This window comes from Agelaius phoeniceus, chromosome 17 (genome assembly GCF_051311805.1).
Source record: "Agelaius phoeniceus isolate bAgePho1 chromosome 17, bAgePho1.hap1, whole genome shotgun sequence".
Lineage (NCBI taxonomy): Eukaryota > Metazoa > Chordata > Aves > Passeriformes > Icteridae > Agelaius > Agelaius phoeniceus.
In genome coordinates, this window is record NC_135281.1 from 7,338,696 (window position 1) to 7,360,638 (window position 21,943).

Below are 21,943 nucleotides of genomic sequence, written 5' to 3' on the forward strand. Positions count from 1 at the left end.
TGTTGTCCTGTTGCCACCCATAGTCAGATCCTCTTTGTGGCTACAGTCATGGAAGCAGATGTGAAAACCACAGTGTGGACAGGGTGGATGCTTCTGATGTTGAGCAGGAGGAAATGGGACCCTCTAATCAAAAAGGAGATGTATTGCTCTGTGTGTGTTATAAATGGATAGGGAATTGAGTCCCAAGGGGACTGATGCTTGCCCTGCTCATCTCACTTTTAACTACTGCTCTAGATGGATTATTTCCTCTGCAGAAATGAGGATTGGGAAGGGATGGCTACCAAGAGACAATCCTATAAGCTATTCTAGCAATCAACCTGAAGAGGTGACAGCCACATATGAGCCTGAGATAGCAGAAATTCTCTTTAGAGGCAATTAGTTACAGCTAAACAAATGTTGACCAGCTGGTGACTGCAGCCATTATTGGGGTTTTTTTGGGCGAGGAGAGAGATTTTAAATTGATTCCATCTAACTAAACTGTGTAGAAACCATCGAGTTTTGCTCAAAAAAAGACTCCATAGACGTCATTCATTTCAAAGATAAATCTGGTTCTTTAGTTACTGAGTTGCTTTAAAATGCAGATTAACCACTAGCCAAAATAATTTTCTCTTGCAGCTTGAATTTCAGTGGAGTCCATCTGGCATCTGCTGGGCAGTTTAGTGACTTCCTGGGGAGCATGGGCCCTGCACAGTTTGTTGGCCGTCAGACCTTGGCCACCACCTCGATGGGTAAGGAACACAAAGGAGTCGGGTGGCTTTAACTGAGCCTTGAACAGGCAGCTCCTACAAGGCACCTAATAATGTGTCCAGCATCTGCTGATCTAACACTGTCCTGCTCCATTTCTCTGTTAAATCGAGTGAGCTTGGCTGAAAGGTTTTGCTGACTGCAGCAAATGTGGCATTAGGAGGAAAGCAGCAGCTTTATGCTTTTCTCCCTCAGCTCTGAAAGGCACAGACTGAGTAAAATGCAGCTAAAATCCTGAAAATGCATCTTGTGGGGTTTTTCTTTCTGTAAGGCCCATCAGGCTCTGTAAGAATTTTGTTATGGTCCACCATAATTGCATTTTCCAAAGCAGCTTGCAATCCTAGGTTCTTCCATTTGGAAGAGATGAGAAGCTTTCTGCCACAAAGAGTAGGAGACTGAGCCACCAAAGCCATTTTAGAGGGCTCCCAGTCAAGTTTGCTTTTGAAAATGTGGCCTGGAATCACTGTGGAGCTGCTCCAGAGTAATACAGGAGGAAATCAGGCACATACAGTTTGTTATAGTTTGTGTAGGAGGGACATGAAGATTGTTTTTTAAAAATTTTTGTAACCCAATGATGTATTATTTTGAAAGTCTTCTATGTATTTTGACATTCTGGTTTAGGGGACGTGGAAATTGGCTTGCAAGAGCGAAATGGGCAGCTTGAAGTGGATATCATTCAGGCTCGAGGACTGACACCAAAACCTGGCTCCAAAACACTGCCAGGTAGGATGCTTTGATCTCCTAAAGTACTGCCCTGAGCCTCTGCCTCCCACAATGCTTGTGAACAGGGAAAATTTGAATTTTTGCTTGGCAGGACTAAGCAGCCTGTGTGTGGTGCTGAAAACAAAGCTGCTTGGGCAAATCTTTTCCCTTCTGTAACTGCCTTCTTTAGAAACACCTGAGACATGCCACACTGTCTTTTCTAAAGTGAACATGAAGATTTTCTTCATATTTGACCATGTTCTTTGTTCCAGCTGCTTACATCAAAGCTTACCTGCTAGAGAATGGCGTGTGCATTGCGAAAAAGAAGACAAAAGTGGCTCGCAAGTCATTGGACCCTTTGTACAATCAGGTGTTGCTGTTTGCTGAGAGTCCCCAGGGCAAAGTATTACAGGTAAGATGAGCAAGTCTCAGGTCTGCCCCTCTCTCTCTTCCACCTCTCATGGAAGAAGATACTGAGTCCTGTCGTGCTGGTTAATTAACATAGATGAGAAAAAGCCAATGTTTGTGTCAAACCAAATGCACTCAATATGAACTTAGCAAAGGGAAAGGAATCCCTCTTTCTTCATACCCAAGCTGATGATTATTTGACACCCTGCCAGATACCATGAGTGGATTGATTTTTAATTTTTTTTAATTCTTTTTTTCCCAACCAGTTAGGAGATGGGTGGTACCTATAGGTGCTAAAATGATCTTGCAGCATGGGTTGCCTTCTGTGCTTATACACATTCAGGGCATTCTGCTTTGCCATCACCCAATCACATATCTTACCTTTTTCTACCTCTTTTCTGTTACTGCCATGTGTTTTCTGCCATACTCATATTTTCAACTCTGTACCTATGTTTCCAGAGCAAAGAGTGATTTGCATTGTTAAATCTTATAAAAATAATTTACATCCAATAAAGCCTGGCTAAAGTTTATTTGTAATACTAATGTAATTAATCCATGAGTTTCCATTCTTTACCTCCGCTGGTGTCTAAATTGCCAGCTAACCTGCTGGACCCTTTTCTTCAGTGACTTCTACCTCATTTGCCTTTATTAGAAGCATTTTCCCCTGATGCAACAAAACTGCATATTTATGACTGAAATAGAGTGGGACCTGGCTTGGTCTGCTCTTGCCTTGCATGGGGTTCCTTACCTGCTGCCTTGCTGCCAGGAAAGGCACTTATTCCAAGAATAAATTGAGGAGCTTGGCTTTTTTGCTAATGGACATGTCACCAAACTCACTTTGTGCAGTGGCTTGCTGCATCTCCTGCTGAGATGTGAACTTTAGGTTTTTGATTGACATTCATTGTCTCTCCTACCTCATTTTACAGAAAACTGTAGTGTTGTGGCTGTTAGGAGCCTAGGGAAAGAAGCTGTCAGGATTAGCCAGAGATCACTAATTGTCATCATAACCCGTCCTACTCATCCTCTCCTCTTCAGAGCACGGACTCACTCTGCAGTCAGTCGTCACCTTTGTCACGACAGGGCCACCTGGCCAGACCTCCAGCATGCCTAAGCCCATGACCCTCACTGCATTTGTTCTTCCACCCACTGGTCTCCATCGTGTCGTAAGTGTGACTCAGCTTTCCCTGCTCCTCTGCCAGCTCTTCCATTGCCCTTCCCCTGTCTGTGAGCCGTTCTGGGCCGTCTGTGCTGCTTGCCCTGCATGTCGCTCACGTGTGCCCCTCGTGTCGTGTCCCTGGCTCCTGCCTTTCCTCCAGGTGAGTGGCCATGCCTCATCTCCATCTGCTACGTGTGCAGAAGTTAAAACATGCTCTTCTCCTCAAACTGTTGGCTTTTGGCCCAAGTTGTTGCCCACCTTTTTTTTTTGTTGGTTTATTTTTCCAGATCAGGAGCTCCTCCTGCCCTTCCTCCCCAGGCCACCTTTTGGTGTCCAAGGCCTGTTATATGGCAGGACCAGATTTTACCTGCAAGTGTTGGACTGCAGCCCTGAGGATACTTTGTGCAGGTGCTGCCCCTGCCCAGCAGAATGGTGTCTTGTCCACATGCACATTCACCTCTGTTTCATGGGAGAAAAAAAAATCCAATAACATTAGGATTTGTAAACATGTGTTTAAAACAAAATAGTAACATCATCAGGCAGAACTTCACGTTGGTAGAGTAAACATTTCTGGTCTTCTCAGACTGTAGCAAAGCTCCAGAAAGTTGGATGAGTCGAAGGATTGGTCAGACTTGTGCTGCCCAAGGAAGTGTGAAAGTTGGAGGATTAACTGTGCTCCCCCTTCTTGTCCCTAAGGTGATAGTCTGGGGAAACTATGGACGCATGGAGCGCAAGCACTTCATGGGAGTGGCCAGGGTTCTCCTGGAAGAACTGGATTTGTCAACTTTAGCAATCGGCTGGTACAAGCTCTTCCCAACTTCCTCGATGGTAGATCCCACCACAGGCCCGCTCCTGCGCCAGTCCTCCCAGCTTTCCCTGGAGAGCACAGTGGGACCCTGCTGTGACAGGTCTTAGTGAGTAAGGAAGGGGGAACTGCTTTTGTTTTTTAAACATGCTGTCAAGGTTTTGTTTGCTGGAACTCTGACCTCAAGCGCAATGCATGTTCAATCAGTTCTTGTGGAGCTGGAAGAGGAGGATAACCCAGTGACCTTAGACAGAAGACGAGGGGGAGGGCACTGTGCCCTCTCCGTCCGAGGAGGAGGTGCCATGGGGCATGAGTCCTAGTTGTCAAATTAGACATACACCTCTTGTTTCACTTCTCTCGCTGTCATTCTTGGACCCTTGTTTCAGATCAATATTAACCCTGGAAAGTTGCAGCATTCGAAAGAATTTGGGGGGAGTAAGGAATTGATTTCTCTTAGCTGTGCGTGTTAGAAATTTCTAATATGAATTCTTTCACAAGAAGGTACCTGAAAAATTTAGAGGTCATCATCTGGCCTAAAAAAGAGCAGGAACGGAAAGTTTAAGAGGAAGCATTAGGTCTTTTTATAATGTCTTTCTTTCTGAGAGGAAGAAGAAGAAAAAAACCTGCAACTCTTTCTTTAGAATCAGTTCCCTGTCACTGAGTCATGTTAGCTGTAACACTGTCGTTGCTGTGTTTTCAAACTGTGCCAAATTACCAGCAAGTGTCTTTACTGCATTATGTGTCTAACACTGCTGATGAAGCATACTTGGTGGGAGAACAAGTAGCACCCACTTAGAGCAGACAGTTTAAACAGAGTTCGAGTTTAGCAGGCTAATTAACCACAATTTTGCTCAGTAAAAAACCCCAAAATGCTAGAAGTGGGAGCTGAACAACACACTTGCAGCTTGAGGTGTTTTGTATTGTCAGATAAGACATTCTGCAGTTTGCTGACTCCCTTACTTGTTGCTGTGCATCTTTCAGTCATGATGTCTTCTATCTCCTGCTTTTTTCCTTCATCTCCTTGGTACTGGTACATATCTGCTGGAGATGCTGTCCTTCCTTCCCAGACCTGAAACAGGACTGTTTGTTTTATTCTGCCATGGGAGAGGAAATGGGGGGTTCTGGGGGTGCACAAGAAAAGAATCTCAGTTTGCCATCTGAGAAGAAGGCGCTGGAGAGCCCATAACCCTCCCTGTGGAGGGAGGGGAGCTTTAGGCAGTCTTGGCACTACACAGGCATTGTCAAGTGTCCTGCAAGAGGAGATGTGATCCCCAAAGTACAGAGAGGTGGTGAGTGAGGAATGTGATGACAGTGGTCACAGCACATGTGTTCTGTTCATTAAATGAGTAAAGCACATTTGCTGAGCTGTGGCAGCTGCTGCCAGCAGAGCCATGTGCTGGAGGAAGGGCTCTGGATCCTTCAGACAATTAAATTATCCAGAATCACAGAGAATCTCCAAAGATTTTCTGTTGATAGCTCTGTTTTGGCTAGGTTTTGTATTAGTTCCTAAATGAGGATTTGATGACTGCTGTCCCAGAATAAACTTTTAGAGATGTTTTACTTTGTGGTTTAAAAGTGAAGGTCCCATGTCCCATGTAGGAATGAGCAGATTCTTGGCCTGTCATAGAGAAATACTGAGCATTTATTTCTGCATGTGGACCTCAGCTTTCTTAGAGTAAAAGCATGAGTGTTGAGTGGATGGTAAAAGCAGTTGCTTTTGGTCCTAGCTTGTCTATGGCATTTTAAATTATTTTGAGATAAATTACAGGATAGATGCAAAAATTATATAGGCCTTACAATAATCTGTAAAAAATTATATAATATAAAGAAGAGGGAAGGAGGACAAAGGACATAGAATGAGTAATTTTTTGAGTCTTCAGTGGCAAAAGCCTCAACATTTCAGATAAATCTCTTAATTTCCTTGATCAAATATGTCTCTGGCCTCTCACTAATTATTTTTTCTAATGTATTAGACAATTTCTATATATTAGCTGAAGAAAGTTTGTTGCATGCTGGTCAAACTATGTTGTGGCGCTCTCTCTTTTATTTTTATTTTTAAAAAAGAAGCACATTTACTGTAATTCAAGTCAGCATCTTTTCCTCTTGGTATGTAGTGAGTACTAGGCAATATTGTACAATATGTGTATGAACTAGACTAGATTAGGTAGATTTAGTGGTTTGTAGCACTGGATCTTTTAATAACTATGACTTTAAAAGGACTGTGGGGAGCTCCAGGCACACACCAGACCTGGCAACAGGGCTTCTGTCTTAAGTTATGCCAAAAGCTTTGTATTGGTACTTAGTTTGGACATTATCTACCAGTAAGAGCTAAGTTAATCCTGAGTTTCCTGTGCCCAGTAAGACGAATGCAGCATTTTTGCAGTTTTTAATGGGGAGTAGGAGACTATAAATGCCAAAAATATTTCCCCAGAAAACTTTGTTTAACGACTGTCTGTCGAAAAGCTCAGTTCCTGTGTGCCTGGCAGATGCAACTTGTCTCTGTTTCCTGCCCCTCTGAAAGCTCTGCAGGCTCAGTGATGATCAATTTAGTTACCACAGGACTCCTCAACACCGAGGACTAGCTTCCGTCTGGTTTTAATCATGCTGAAGGGTCACTGTCAGGGTGAAATAAAGAAGTTATGGTTCTAGTTGTGTTATTTTTGTTAACATCTCCAATCCTGTAATTTGGAGGCAGTTTCACAGTCTGCTCCATGCGATTTTCTTCTGCATTTTTTACGTGGTTGATTGTGGTCCAGTGCTTTTGTTTGACTCGCTCCAAGTCCTGTTTCTCCCCAGTAAGTGAACCCTGCAATCCCTGGCTGCCAAGCACAGCACAGTCACACGGACTGGCAAGTGCTTCCTTCACAAAGCAGACTCACAGGACACAGAGTGAGGCTGGGGGAGTTGCATGGTACCCTGCAGTTCAATTCTTGCTTCACTCACACACATGATTCCTGCACTGGCCATGGTGTGTTGTAGTCAGAAAAGAACTCTGCTAGTTGCCCATCGGTTTAAGACTCCCAGTGTAGCATCCAAGACAAGTCTCAGGCTTGGAATAGCCTATTTTTATAAAGCCTAACCCACTTTTCCCCCAAAAATTTGGCTGGCCAGTTTCTGTCTAAGGCAATGTGGTGTGCGAGTTGGGATTACCAGTGTGGTCGTGTATAAAGCAGCATTTTGCCATAGTGATGAGCAGCTGAAAACTGAATTTTTGTCCCCTTTGCAATTCTTGGCTGAGTCTTTTCCTGTGCCTGAGTCTTGCTGTTGGTTACAGTGAGGGAGGGAGAGAGGAAAAGCAGGAGACTTAAATAAAAGAACAAAAAGGTGTCAGAGTATTCTTGGTTGGTGAATGATTATGAGGGATGAGACTGAGGAGAGATAAACGCCTGCCCAACTCAGGGGTGATTCTCTGTTCCTTGTGCATGAACTGCTGCATTGTAAAGGTAAGGGGAGCATTGCTGGCCAAAAAACCCATGGAGAGCCAATCCCTAAATGTTACCTGCATTATGGAAACAAAGAAATGTTGGTGCTGAGAGCGGGATGGTCCCTCCCCAGTGGGAATCCCCTGCACACAGGGAGAGCAGCCTTGCATGTGGCTTTGTCCTCTTTGTGCTCTGAGCAAAAAGCAGCCGTGACCATGGTCCTGGTTTGTTCAGGAAAAAAAATGTGATCTTTTTCCCAGTCTCCTGGTGTTTCTTTCCCTTTGCCCCAACGCAGCTGGGATGGCCAAGGTCCTCACTCTGCAATTCAATCCATGGGTCCTCATCCAGCAGCTGGAGCTGCTGGAGCATCCCTTTGCACTGCAGGCACTGTGGGCAGGGTCAGGGACAGCATTTCTTGGCCATGGATTGTTTCAAAGGACACTGCAGAATTATTTGCTTTGAGTGAAAATATATATTTATTGTTCCTAGCTGCCAGATTCTTTATCATTGTACTGTTCTAAATTTGCAGGTCTTCTGGAGTATGAATATCACAAGTTCCTGTAAAGGAGCTGTTTTTAAGATGTTGAGGCAGTTAACAGAATCTCAACCTAAGCATGTTTAGTAATGTTTAGACAGCAAGACAACTTTTTTATGAAACTCATTTTAAGTTAGTTTATTACATGCTGTTGGTAATATTTTAAAACAGGAAAAATATTTTTCTTTAAAGACAAAATGATATGTATGTTTTTTAACAGGTAACATAATTTAGTGTTTTCAAAAATGTTTGATGTTCTTGGTATGAAGTTTACTCATTCTTTTGATTTCTATGTTCCTTGTTATATTTTATCAACTTTTTTCCAAAAGAAAAGAGGCATATGTAAATAAACACCAGAAAAGAGTCCTATAAGAAATTCTGTTCAAACTGGCCATAAAATTATTAGTAAATATTTGTTATTGTTCATTAACTCTCAGCTACTTTGTTGAAAGAATAGATGTTGTATTTTCAAGATGAGAACTACTAAGCTAGTTTTGTCATAATCCTGTACTCTGTATAAAAATCTTTTTATAAACAAAGTCTAATAGGCTACCAAGCAATAATATATTCCATTGGGTGTGCACAGATTGTGACTTGCAGGCTGTAGTACATATTGTTGATACAGTTTATAATTGTCTTCAATCTGAACAACATCACTTTTGAAAAAGGTCCATATTAACTTTGATTGTAAAAAAACAAAGACTGGGCTGTTGCCTTGTGAGATATATTCATTCTATAGACTTCTCTGTGAGTGTCTGTGCCCATCAACATGAGATCTCTCTTAGGTGAAGAAAGAAACAGCTGTAGGTGACTTCATACTACAGAGGTAAAAATTAGTTTCAGTATAAACTTCATGACTGTTTCAATCTCCTGTTTTTCTTAGGCTATCTAGTATTTGTAACTTGACGAGAATGGTTCCCACTGCCATTGTAGCCCTGATAAAGCAAAAAAGCCTTTGCACTCTGGGGCCACTTGAGTTCTGCCTGACAGCTGCCTATTTTCCTCAAGATACCTGGGGCAGGCTAAAGGGAGGGGTTGTTTTCAGAGCAGCAGATTGGGCTGCTCTTCTTCAAAGGCTCTGTGGGTTATTTTGTCCATTTCATAGGTGGTATTTGTCCATTTTGTTAGAAAATTCCACCCAAGGCAGAGAGGTTGCACCTTTGCAGGGGATCACAGGGGACCAAGGTGTAAAACAGGCACAGGTTGTTCTGTGCCTTGCTTCAGAAACTTGCTAGTGCTGGGCTCTCTGATTTTTCCAAAGTGGCAGGATCAGGATACTGGATTTTAAGTCAGCTCCATCACTGATGCAGTGATAGAATAAAAGAGCTTCAAAACAGCATCCCAGTCCATTGCCTGTGGATTCCTCCCAGCATTTCCCACAGGACAAGTGTCCATGTTGTTCTCAAGATTGCCAGGCTGCTGGCTGTGCAGGCAGCAGGTCCCAGTGGTGCTGGGAGCCCCAAGGAATGCTGGAAGAATTCCTGGTTTTTATTAAATGCTTTGAAGAGAGAGAGAGAGATGTGTGTGAATGCAAAGTGCCATCAGTAGAGGAGTCCAGGGCCTATTTGTGACCTGGAGGGAGCATCTAAAATGAAATTGCAGCTGCCAGATTTGAGCCAAGCATTTGGAAAAGAGGATGATCGGTGAAAAGAGAATGATCAGTGAAAGGCTTTTTGTGTTTACCCCAGTGCACACCAGGCAAGGTGTATGTCTGTGAACCTGGTGATTCCACAGGGAGTTTGCAGGTGATCAGGTGTTCTCAGAATGTGGCTTCAGCTCTCACTGCCTGACTCCTCTGCTCAGTGGCCATGTCCCAGTCACCAGGCAGCCTCAGATCCATCCCCAGCTGCTCACCCTGGACAGCAGCATCACACTCACCCCTGGGGAACCTCCACTCTCCCCACAGTACAGGCACCCTCTGCCCTCCCTTCCCCGTGGTAACTGCTTTTATCCTGGTGGAGGAGAGGAACCAGGGAGAGTTTCTTTGTAGCATTTGGTTCTTTGGACTTCAGTGGCTGAAACAGAAGGACCTTGCACCAGCCCTTTCCAGAGCACCAGCAAACAGAGACAGTGACCCAAGGACTTTCCCTTTGTGACTTTGCAGTGGCTAAAATGGCAAGCAAAGCAGTCCAGCTTGGCCCGGTCCATGGACAGCCTTGGCATTCACTCTGGGCGTGTTACATGGGCTGAGCCCCCTGTGCAGGGGCAGGGAAGGGCTGTGTCTGGCAGAGAGGCCATGTGGGCACACACTGTGCCCAGGCAGCTGTGAGCTCCTCTCACTGAGCCATGGTGGGAGCAGAACCAACCAAGAGAATGACTGAGGCACACCTTGCTGAAGCCATCCCACAACCTTTGCAGGGGCTGGTTTTTGTGGTTGTTTGGGCACCAGATGTTAGGATATCTGCCCACAGGGACTCCAAGTCCCACTAATGCCAGCCTGGAGCTTCAAATCCTTCAGCAGTTTTTTTCTTTGGGGCTGCTGCTTCTGACCCAGTGCTGCACGCTGGTCTCTTCTTTGGTGATTCCATCCTCTTGACCTGGAGCTGGTTTTAGCTTTGGAGCAAGGGAAAGTGAGGTTTGGAGGGTGAATCTTAAGGCATGTTCCTCTAGCCTCACCACACTGGGCTTGTCTTCCTCCTGCTCCCTGCACAGTGAAAGGGCATCCTGGGGATGCAGTGCCTCCCTGAGACCCCCTCACGCAGCACTGCCATGGCCTGCCACCCCCCAGGGATGCCCATGTCCTGCCAATGTATTCAAACTGTTTCCTTTCCCACCCTTGGAAGGAGCCAGGGCTCCTCTGCAGGGCTGGGCAGCCCAGGCAGGCAGGATGTGCATCCCTGACAGCCAGGAGAAGACAGGGAGCTGCCTCTGGGCTGGGAGAAGGGCAGCTCCCAGCGAGCTTTCCTCCACCTTTCCTTTTCTTTCCCCAGCACCCTCTGCTCCCTCCATGGGTCCCCACTTCCCTCTGGACACGAGGCCTTATTCCAGCCCGAGGGGGCTGAGGCTGCCCACACATCTCTGCACTGACACATCCATCCCCCTTGGTGTGGCAGAGCTGGCCTCTGCTCAGGGATGGGTCAGCCATCCCCCAGCCCATCCCTGCTCCCACCCCACTGCCAGGGCCTGGCCACTGCAGGGAAATCTGCTTTCACAGGTTAAACCTTTTTACTTCATTAATTGCTCCACAAAACCCAGCGACTTTGCAGGCACTACAACACTCCTCTTGCTTTACCCTAGGAGTGGGGGCAGCTGAGATCTGCTCTTTTTGGCCTCTCCAAAACTTTCTGGAGGTTTTTAACATCATTTGGTGGGATGTAACCTCTGTGGAGCCAGAGGGAACACAGGCAATGGAGCTGGCAGCCTGCTTGCCCAGGTGGCTTGGAGGTGCCTGGGCTGCCTTGGGTGGAAGGTGGGACACTGGCCACTCGTCTGTAGTCAGGAGAGGATTCTGCTATACTTTTTCCTGTCTGTAGGTTTTATTCAGACAATATGTAATGAATAAGTGATTTACAATTCAGTGTTAAGCTAATGAAAATGTTGATAATGGTGATAATAAAACCTTTTTTTTTTCCTACGGTGTGTTGGAGGTTTTCTGTGGAGTGTGTCTGCTCTCTCTCTTGTCACCACCCTCATCTTCAACCTGAGACTTCAGCTGGACCCTTCCTTCTCCTTGTGCCTGTAGGGAATGAGAGCAGCTCAGCCTGGTGTGCCCAGTGCTCTGTGGAAGGGCTGTCACTCTGGCCCCCTCAGTCAGCCCCAGCTTCAAACCTGCATTTCCTTGAGCCACTTCTGGATGTTATTTGGCCATGAGCATCTCCAGGCACAGAGCTAAGCTTGCTCCCATTTGTGCTCTGCTCACCACCCAGTCTAAAGCTCCTGCTGTTTTCTTTCCAAGACTCTTCATGGTCAGCCCTGGCCATTCAAGGGTGATTTTGAAACCCTGGAGGTGAAGACTCTACTGGCAGAAAAAAGCCACCCCTGGCCCAGGCTGTTGGGAGCATCCAGTGTGGGTGCAGGGGAGCCTGGAGGGCCCCAGGGAAGGAGACCCTCAGGTGTTACTGGGTGTGCAGCTGTGCCTGGATGACCTGGAGCTGTGAGCCCTTGGGTGGGAAATGTCTGGGGGATGCTGCTGGAGGGGTCTGTGGAGGAGGTGGTGGTGCTGAGAATAGGCACCATTCTCTGGGCAGCTACTGCAAGTCCTTTTCCCATGGGAATGAGGGATCACAGAGTTCACTAAGAATTTCTTAAAAGGTGTTTGTGGTGCCTCCAAATCCCTCTGCAGGTCATCAGGGTGAGACCAAGGGGCAGCTTCCCTCCTGCCCCAGCTACAGCCCCTGGGGGAGCAGTGATGGAAGGGGAGGAGGAGGAGGAGGAGGAGGAAGAGGGGGGTGTCTCTAGAGTGTCAAGGGGCAGCCCAGCATCTCCCCCCCTCAGTCCACCACCAGCTTGCCAAGCAGGAGGGGGCTGAGGCTGTCACTGAGCAGCCAAGCAGTGCTGCCTGGAAGCTCAGGCCACGTGGAAGCAGCAGCTACAGGCAGCTACTGTCACCTCACCACCAGCACTGCCCTCCGGGGTGTGGAGGTCACACCACCAGCCCTGCTGCCTCTGCATGGCTGCATAATGGTCTCTGGGACACAACCACGGAGCCATTGAGCTTGGGCAGTGCCCTGCTGAATCCAGAGGGAGAGGGCAAGGCTGGCTCAGCCTCTGGGTTCAGGTTTTCTCCTGCTTCAGCTCCACCAGAGGTGTTCTCACCATGCAGGTGCCTTGAGCAGGAATCAAGAACCTGCTTCTTTCCACAACTGTGGGTGAGGGTGAGGTGCAGCCCCATGTTGGCCACTGGGAGATGTCCAAGGTTCAGCGTGGAAAGAGGGAGGGATTTCCATCTGCTCAGCTCTGATGGCAAAGGGCAGCACAGCAACAGCCAAACCTTGGGCTGAAATCCATGGGGAGGGTGGGGGAGATGGGACATGGCAACAAAAGGGCTGAGCTGGTGGGATCAGCGTGAAGTGACACGCTGAGGAGCTGAGAAGCCAATGACAGCCTCATTGTTAAGCCTGTTTTCCACACTCACAGCCTGCTTGCTTTGTTCCCCCCTCCTCCCCCTTTCTCTTTAACCCAAGGCTCACCCAGCTGGGGCAGGGCTGCCCCACTGCTGCACATGAGGCAGTGGTTGGACCTCCCAGCCCCTGGAATGTCACCCACCCAAAGGGCCTGGGAGCACCCAGGTGAAGGTGTCACAAACCAGCCCCTGGTGGCAGCCCAGCAGCACCTGCATCCTCCTCTCTGCCTGGGTGCCCACGGGGAGCCAGCCTTGGGGCTTGGACACTTCCCTTTGCTCATCCTTGTGACAAATAATCAACCACCACCTGATGGATTCACCTTTTATTAACCTGCCACCCAGAACAAAAGGAGGAGAGAGCAAAGCCTGCCCTGAGACCTTCACAATGCTGGCAACTTTGCATGCTTTCCCCACCAGGAAAAGGGGCTATTTCTCCACAAAAACCCCCTCAGAGGGTATTTTAAATAGAACTGAGAGTTAAAATGTCCATTATTGGAGGGAAAAAAAATCAATAGAGCTCCTACCACTGTCAGAGCCCTGCTTTCATGCAGATGAGAGAGGATGGACAAAGGCCACGCTGGTCACCAGCTGGTCACCAGCTGGAAAGAGCAGCCCAGGTGTGGCTGTGCAGGTACCACAGGGGGATGAACGTGGAGATGGGACCACCCCCACCTCAGATAACCCCAGCAGCAACAAGCACAAACCCGTGGGCTCACAGGGACTGGGAGGAGGTGAGGAGCCAGCACAGCTGCTGCAACACATCACCTTTCCAGCTGGAGGAAAGGTGGGGAAGGAAGGGGTGATTTTAGGTAAGAAAAAAAAAAAACCTGCTTAGGACCAAGCTGTTTGCAGGTGACTGTAGTTCAGGAGGCTCTCCCTGGGGCTGCCCTCAGTACAGGCTGGGCTCAGCACAGAGTAGAGCTGGGACTGGACTGGGCTGGGCTGGACTGGGCTGGAGGAGTTCAGTTTCCCCTGGGAATGGGGCAGTGTCCCTCCAGCCATTTCAGCAAGGAGGACCTACCCATGGTGGGGAGGTGTAAGAGACAAGGTGTGCTGGTGGGCAGGTGAGTGAGTACATGGGCCTCCATCTTCTAAAAGCACTGAGCCAGCCACAAGCCTCAGCTCTCACCCAGAGGGCTGCTCACAGGAGATGAAGTTCCTCCATGAAGCTGTCCCCATGTGCTGAGCTTCAGGACTACAGCCCATTCCCTCCTGCCCACCCACCAGCTGCAAACCTGCTGTGTGGCACTGACTTACCTGCACCTGGTGCCAGGGGACAACTTGGTAGTCCCCAGCCTTGCAAGGCTTGCTCACACACACTTTGCTTTTGACACTCTCAGCAAATGCAGCCCAGCCCATGGAGCAAGAGTCATGTGCTGGCAGCAGCCACAGCCAAGGCTCAGCAGGGTGGGAGGGCAGCAATGCAGCCTTTGGGGAGCAGGGAGGTGGGAGAGCAAACCTGCAGCTCACTGGGGTGGGAGGGAGGGGCTCTTGCCAGTCCCAAATGTTTGAACCTACTTGGGAGGAAAAAGCAAAGAAAAACTAACAATGTCATTCAGTGCCTGCAAAAAAGGAATCATTATTTCCCAACAGGATTTAGAGGCTCCTGCTGGGGGGAGGGAGAGGAACTGAAGAAATGAGTAAGAAGAACCTGACATCTCTGTTCTTAATTTATCACCGTAGTAAGAGTGGAGCAGTGAGTGTGGCTCGGCACATGCTCCTAGATGGATCTCCTCCGCAGCCGGGGGTGCTGCCGGCAGCGGGGGCTGCTGGAGGACAGAGTGCTCCCCGGGGAGGAGCCGGTCTGCCCCCGCGTGCTCAGGGACACCTCGTCGATTTTGTAGGAAATGGAGTTGTAGTACACGGGGTTGGTGTGGCAGCTCAGGGTCTCGGGGTGGGAGGGCGCCGGGCTGCCGCACACCTGGGGCCTGTAGCACAGGCAGGTGCAGAAGGACGGCACCTCGGCCGCAGACACGGCCGACTGGCGCCGCTGCCTCTCGGCCTCCTCCTGCACCAGAGGGATCAGGTTCATCTGGCTCGTCCTGTCCTCTGCGGGGAGAAAAATGGCGTTGCTGCTGCGGCTGTCCTCCTTGGGCTTGAGGTGGATGTTGTTGCGGGCTCTCCTCAGCGAGGCTCGCTCTTCGGCGTCGCGCCGCTCGTCCTCCGAGTTCATGGTGAGGAAGCGCAGCACCACCAGGTTGAGGAAGGCGCCGATGACGGTCAGGCCCACCAGGATGTACATGAAGCTGAAAGCCACGTACGGGGGCTTCTTCTGCAAAGCCTCGTTCTTCTGCAGAGCCACAAAGTCTCCAAAGCCAATAGTGGTCAAGGTGATGAAGCAGTAGTAGTAGGCATGGAAGAAAGTCCAGCCCTCGAAATAAGAGAAGGCTGCGGCGCCGATGCACAGGGTGCCCATGCAGGACAGAAAGCCCACCAGGACCATGTTCTCCATGGAGACGTGGGTTGTCCTCATGCCCAGACACTTCTTGATCTTTTTGAGCAGTAGCCTCACGACGGTGTTCATGCGCTCCCCCAGGCTCTGGAACATGACCAGCGTCAGGGGGATGCCCAGGATGGCGTAGAACATGCAGAAGACTTTGCCAGCATCTGTGCCTGGAGCAGCATGCCCATAACCTGTGAAGGACACAGGGAAGAGGAGAGGCGGCATCAGGACCTCACTGGGGTTTCCAGCAAGGCTGCCCTGTGACCAAGAGGAGCAGTAGAAAAACGAGGGGAAGAATGGAACTCATTAACAGATCTGTAGGCAATGCTAATGGGGCCATGGGATGACCATCCTTTGGGATGATGGCACATTTGTGTAGGCAGAACCTCATTTGACCCCTAAAGTGAGAAGGTACCCTCCTGATAGCCCCCAGTGTCAGAGAGGCCAAGAGAAGGCCTAGAGCTGGACTGGGGTCTGCAAGCCTCCTGCAGCTCATGAGTAATTCAGAGATTGATGCTGTGCCAGTGCCAGGTGTGCAGGGTAACCTGAACCCCACAGCGATGGGGAACAGAGGCTCTGCAAGATGCTGAGACCAACAGCGCCAGATCACCCTGTGGGGAGGAACACACCCAGCCAGGACCATCCACAACTGCCCTTGCAGGGGCATTGCCACCTCCCCTGTCACCTGCTCCTCCTCCTCCCAAGCCATTCAGTGTCACATGCACATTTGAGTCTCAGCTGTAGGAGCTGTTGGACAGGAGCCAGAGTGACCCTGCAACCCTGTGCTATAGGGACAGTCCCCACAGGAGCAGCTAAGTCTGGAAGGACTTCTGCAGACCCACTCCAGATTTACTCCAGTGTCCCTAAGACTCAGACCTAAAGCACCACTGGCCTGTTGGGGAGGAGGGGCTGTGCTGGTTTAGATGCAGGGTAGGGAGCATTGATGTCACCTGTCAGCCCTGTCAGCCCTTTTCCTGAGGACAAGGAGCTCCAGGACAACAAGGTTCTCCTTGAACGCCTTCTGAGATTTAATTTCTCCACCTTGGCCCAAGTTTCAGAGCTGTGACTCAAGGACACACACAATCACACTGTGAGGCACAGTGAGGTATTCACTGCAATCTTCCGGGCTCCAGCGATTCCGTGCCCACCTCAATTACAGCAGCTTAGCAGAAATTGGTGGCCCCTGACCTCAGAGGATGAGTAACAAAATCAGAGCAAGGGAGTCACGTGGCATGGGGAGTAACGGCATCCAAAGGCATCCAAAGGCATCTGAGCCTTTCTTTTGAGTTGCTTCTACAAGAAAATACCAGGGCCTGAAACTTCCCTTCTGCAAGTGCCTGCAGAACAGTGCCAGCTCCTTCCTGCACTGCTGCCAGGCCTTCCACAAACAGATATTTGTATTTTCACTTTCTGCAGGAATTTGTGTGATTTTTGCATGGGGAACATGGGGAAAAACACCCTCTTGTTATCCCACAGTCTTAAGTGGTGATTTGGCTTCACCTCAGTCCTTGGTGCCCGTGGATTTCCAGGATACTTGGGGAAGGTGCTGCACCCAGTGATGGAAGGGCCAGAGGAGGATAACCATGTTATCCTGGGCTCCTGAGCACACCTCCTGCTCCAGGAAACTCCTGCATGGGACAGAGCTGAGGGGCTGAGGACAGCATTATCCTTCACCATGCTGTGCTCAGAGCTGGTCCAGCAGGCAGCAAGGGACCAGCTTCTAATTGCTCTCTCTGTTCACAAATTCACACAACAAAAAATGATGGATTTAATGCCTGCATGCCACATTTCATTAAATAGAGAGCAGACAGGAGACTGCAGTGGCAAAACCTCCCAGTCAGATCCAAGCTTAATAACTGAGTGCAATCACCAGGTCCCAGGCTACAAGATAATACAATGACAGCAATGAGGATGTAAAGATAATGATCCACAAGAGCAGTAAGTGGAAAAACAATTGTTATACCCTGAGAGACTGTTGAAGGAGTGTTTGACTGATGGTTTTGAAATGACAAAGGGAATTAGAAAGAGTAAACACAGCTACAACAACATTAAAACTGAGATTTGGAGCACAGCCCAATATAAAGAGATCTTACATGTCAGTGTTTGAGAAATACGGCACCTGGGCTGAAATTATTTATCACAGGGGGTGTGTGATAAGCACAGCCATTGTTTGTCACAGCCAACAGGAAAATCATGTAAATGAAGCTATAACCTGTCAGGTGATGATGGGGATTTTTGCTGAAGCTGTTCATCTTTCCCTCCTGCTGGGGTCTGACCTGAACCATGCTCTGAGCCCACTGTGGTTTGCTGACCATGTGTGTTCCCAGCTGCACAAACCCACACCACATCCCATGGGAGCACGGGGAGACCCCAGGCAAGACCTGTGAGATACCTGTCCCTCTTCCACCTCTTGTCCTCTGGTAACACAGTGCAGCTGATCCCACCAACCCTTGTCCTGAGGGATGACGCTCCCAGCTACCAGAGGTATTTCAACCATCCCAAGCCCTTTGGGAAGGCTGAAGTCCTGTCCTGAAGAACAGGAGGGGGCTGCTGGCTGTGCCGGGGCTGGATTTGGCCTCAGGATTCCTGCCTCCAAAACAAATCTGCTGAAATCCCAGCACAAGCAGTGACACAAGCACTGACAGGATCCCTGTCTACCCCCACGGGATGCTAAGGGTGCATGAATTAATCAAAGTGGATTCATTAAACAATGCTCAACTCCCATGTGGCAAATCTCACCTCAATTAAGGCAACCCTCATTCAATTTAGTTTCATCCTCTTGCAAAATTGAAGTGGACAAACCAAGGCACTGGGCTCTAGTATGGATAAGTGAGTCTACAGGGGAGTTTATTGTGATTTAATCACTCCTCTCCAGGCTGACACCCCTGTCTCTGCAGGGTTCTGTGCAGGCAGAGCAGCAGGCAGTGGCTCGTGGCTCTCTTGGCTCCGTGAAGCAGATCTCACATGGCCAAATGCCCAGAGTTTTGAGCCAGCAAAGAAGCCAACAATTCTTGCCCAGCTCTTCACGCAGCTCACTGGCTACAGCCAGCACAAGGGACAGACACAACCCCTACCTCAGCCCTCCCACACCACTGCCAACTTTGGCAGCTGCCTGCTCCAAAGGTTCCCGCAGGAGCTCCCCAAGCTGCTCTGGCTGGGACAATGTCGTGTCTTGGGGCCCCGGCCAGAGCAGCACCCCCAGCACAGGGCGGCCCCAGCCTGCCCGTGGGTGACCTTACCCACCACTGGGCACTGGGGTCCCACAGGGTCAGCTCAGGGACGGCCTGAAGAGATGTCCCAGCCTTGCAAGGGTGACACCTGCCTCTGCCGTGCGGGCACCCCCCCAGCCTGCCCTGGAGCTCCCGGGGGTACAGGAGGTGTGGGGCTGGAGAAAGACGGGGCACAGGGACATGGAGGGACATGGGATGCAGGGGCGTGGGGATGGAGGGACACGGGAGGCAGCGATGGAGGGACACGGGGTGCAGGGAGGTTGGATGGAGGGACACGGCGTGCAGAGGTTCAGCGATGGAGGGATGCAGGGATGCCGGGCGCGCCGGCCGGGCTGCCCGCACTCACCGATGGTGGTGATGACCGTGATGGCGAAGTAGAAGGAGCCGGCGAACTTCCACTGGCGGCCGGCGCGGTGCGGCTCGGCCTGCAGCACCAGCCGCTCCAGCTCCCGGTAATCGTCGGCGGAGAAGCGGTACTTCCTCCGCAGCTCCCCGCGCTTCTGCTCCAGCAGCCGCTTGCGGCCGCTCTCCGCCTCCGACTCCAGCGCATCGAAGACCGCGGCGCCCACCAGCAGGTAGGAGAAGATGCAGAGGATGAGCGCGGCCGTGCGCAGGTTCTGCCGCTTCATGGCGAGGGGCGGCCGCCGCGCTCAGCCCGGGCTCCGCATGGCCCCGCCGCCGCTGCCGCCCCCCGCCCGCCCCCCGCGCACCCCCGCGACCGCGCACCGCCCGCGCACCGCCCGCGCACCTCCGCGACCGCGCACCGCCCCCCGCGCACCCCCGCGACCGCGCACCGCCCGCGCACCGCCCGCGCACCTCCGCGACCGCGCACCGCCCCCCGCGCACCGAGCCCGGGCCCCGCGCACCGCCCGCGCACCTCCGCGACCGCGCACCGCCCCCCGCGCACCGCCCGCGCACCGAGCCGGGCCCCGCGCACCGGCCGCGCACGGATCACCCCGCACCGCGCACCGCGCAGCGAGCCCGGACACCCGGACACCCGAGCACCGGCTCCTGTGGGCGCTGGGCACCGGCTGCTGCTGCCCCGGGCACCGGCTCCTGTGGGCTCTGGGCACCGGCTCCTGCGGGCTATGCACACCTAGGCTGGCTCTGGTGTGCCCTGAACCCTCCCAGCCTGGCAGGTGAGCCCTAGCGAGGCCACGGTTCATTCTCGTGCCAGTGACAGCAGTAACATCCCTGTTCCCTGAAGCTGCCCCTGGATGCTCCCAGGCTGGAGGAGGTTCTTGTGCCTACACCGTCTTGGCTTGCCCTCCTGAAAGCAAGGGCCTTTGGGGCTGTGGCTGTCCCCAAGTACCCTGTGGTATCACCCCTGTGGTATCACCCCTGCACAGGCAGCCCTGGCTCCTGCTGCTCTGCCCAGCTCTGGGCCACTTCACACCCATGGCACTGAGGAACACTAAAGTGTTCCCTGTGTAATCCATTCGTGTTACCTGTGCAATCTATCTGTGTTATCTATCTGTGTTATCCATCTGTGCTGTGCTATCTATCTGTGTTAACTGTGTTACCTGTGCTGTATATGTTATCTATCTGTGTTATCTCTGTTATCTGTGTTATCTATCTGTGTTACCTGCATTATCTATCTGTGTTATCTGTGTTATTTGTCTGTGTTATCTGTCTGCTTTATCTGTGTCATCCTTTTCCCAGCTGGTTACCAGAGCAGAGTCTGGCCTGCTGTGTCCAGTGCTGTTTTAAGAGGGCAGAAAGGAAGAAAAACAGATTCAATGTTTCTGCTGCTTTCTTTGGCACATTGGTGAGAGGCTGCAGGCACAGGGAATGTGGGGCCTGTCCAGCCTGTGCTGGTGTGGGGGGCAGTGAGCTCAGCCTCTCTGCACTGATGTGCTGTGGACAGCCCAGGTCAGCCTCAAGGAGCAGGGAAGTTAGCTGTGGTAGGAGGCAGAGCCTACAAATTGAAGACCCTGTTTCTCATTCCTGGTTACCATAGCTTTTATGTAACTCCTATACTTCACTTTTAAAAATAGAAAGATACTTCTGAGTTGTGTGTTGCAGGCGATAGTATCTCTTTCAGGAAAATAAACTCTTCTTTTGGCTGGGAATAAAACACACAAGTGAAAAAAACAACAAGGCTTACATCCTTCTTCATCCATCTTGCTTCCCTCTCTGGAGAGGAGAAGATGCTTTGGGATTTAGTTGCACCAATGAAGGTTTGAACTGGACATAAGAAAAACTTTTTAACCATGAAGACAGTGAAACACTGGAACAGACTGCTGGGGGAGATTGTGGCACTCTGTCACTTGAGGAATTTAAAAATAAGAGAAGCAGATGTCTGGGTGTCTGCTGAAAGTGCTCTGGGTGCTGTGGGTGCTCTCCTGAAGGAGGAGGTGACTCAGTGCTCTCCTAGAACCCCGTCCATCCCTGTCCTCAGCATTCCCACGGCCAGCAAAGGGACACAGTGGCCTTTCCTACTGTAATTGTGAACTCTTTTTCACCCTGGCCACTTGCCACTTCCCTCCTCCTTGCTGAGTCTCCGTGCCAGCACCATTAGTGAAAGTTGTTATTGGAGAAAAAATAGACTCCAGCATCCATCAGGAGCAGCAAAGCTGTCGGGTGCTGCTCGACATCTCAGGGCTTGCAGCCTCCTAAATCATGGGGCAGAGCCTCTGCTGGAGGAATGTGTCTGCTTTGTGTTCTCAGCCCTGCTAACAGGGCCTGGGATGCTGTCAAACCTCCAGCCCCAGACACGTGTGGGGGCCTCCTGCTCATGAAGATGCACTTCACCTGGTGCTGGTAATTTTTTCCACTGGTCAGCAATGACTTCCCACCTTGGAGACAGGAGCCAGAGCTGCTAACTAAGCTTCTGTTGCAGAGGAAGGAGATCTTATGATGATTGCATCTCTGGGTGCCTGTCCCATATCTTTTAGGAGGGGTTCTGGGGCCTGCAGTGCCTTGCAGGTCTGATTCTGGGGTCCCTGGGTGATATTTGATGCTGTAGCCTGTTATTGAAAGGCAGCTGCTCTGTGCAGATGTTGGGCCAACATGCCATTGTAGTTACAGCCTGGAAACCCCTGGGAGATGCTCTCCACTGGGTGGGTGACAATAGGCACAAGGTGCTTGCCCAGTTTCTTTAGGAGCAGCATCAATCTCAGCTGATCATCAATTAAATCCTGCCCAGTTTGTTTCCAAACCTGTGTTTGTGATGAGAGCCAGCAGGGCTTGGGCAGAGATGGTCCAGCATGGCTTTCCCAAGGTGCTGCCTACACAGAGAGGGGTCTGTGGGTGGCATTTCCCCCTCTGTGGAGCTGGGGACACTGGGGACAGGAGCAGCACCTCTGTTGCCACAGTATGAGCAGCTCTCAGTGCTCCCTTCTGCTAGCCCTGTCCTCTCTGTGGCTTGTGGTGGGCTGACCTTGGCTAGCTTCAAGGTCTTCTCCTGGCCCCAGGAGAAATCTTTACCTTGCAG

At 50.5% G+C, this 21,943-nt stretch overlaps 2 protein-coding genes across 2 annotated transcripts in view; one reads left to right on the forward strand and one right to left on the reverse strand.

Annotated features, from left to right (window-relative positions):
- Positions 1-11,346, forward strand: part of RIMS4 (regulating synaptic membrane exocytosis 4) — a 55,816-nt gene extending 44,470 nt beyond the window's left edge. Inside the window, exons 3-6 of the mRNA XM_054644631.2 lie at positions 616-728; positions 1,366-1,467; positions 1,719-1,858; positions 3,707-11,346. Coding sequence (XP_054500606.1) covers positions 616-728; positions 1,366-1,467; positions 1,719-1,858; positions 3,707-3,925 — 574 coding nt within the window. The 3' untranslated portion in view covers positions 3,926-11,346. The remainder of the gene's footprint in view (positions 1-615; positions 729-1,365; positions 1,468-1,718; positions 1,859-3,706) is intronic.
- A 1,796-nt stretch (positions 11,347-13,142) lies between these two features.
- KCNK15 (potassium two pore domain channel subfamily K member 15) lies at positions 13,143-19,223 on the reverse strand. Its single transcript, XM_054644547.2, has 2 exons — positions 18,854-19,223; positions 13,143-15,468 (listed from the first exon to the last, which is right to left on the reverse strand). The coding sequence occupies exons 1-2, from the start codon at positions 19,134-19,136 to the stop codon at positions 14,555-14,557; spliced, it is 1,197 nt and encodes a 398-aa protein (XP_054500522.1). The 5' UTR covers positions 19,137-19,223; the 3' UTR covers positions 13,143-14,554.
- Positions 19,224-21,943: the final 2,720 nt, after the last annotated feature.

Coding starts and splice junctions, on each gene's coding strand:
- KCNK15 (XM_054644547.2), bottom strand. CDS start 19,136: ATGAAGCGGCAGAACCTGCGCACGGCCGCGCTCATCCTCTGCATCTTC. Junction 15,469..18,853: donor CACGGTCATCACCACCATCG/GTGAGTGCGGGC, acceptor TGTCCTTCACAG/GTTATGGGCATGCTGCTCCA.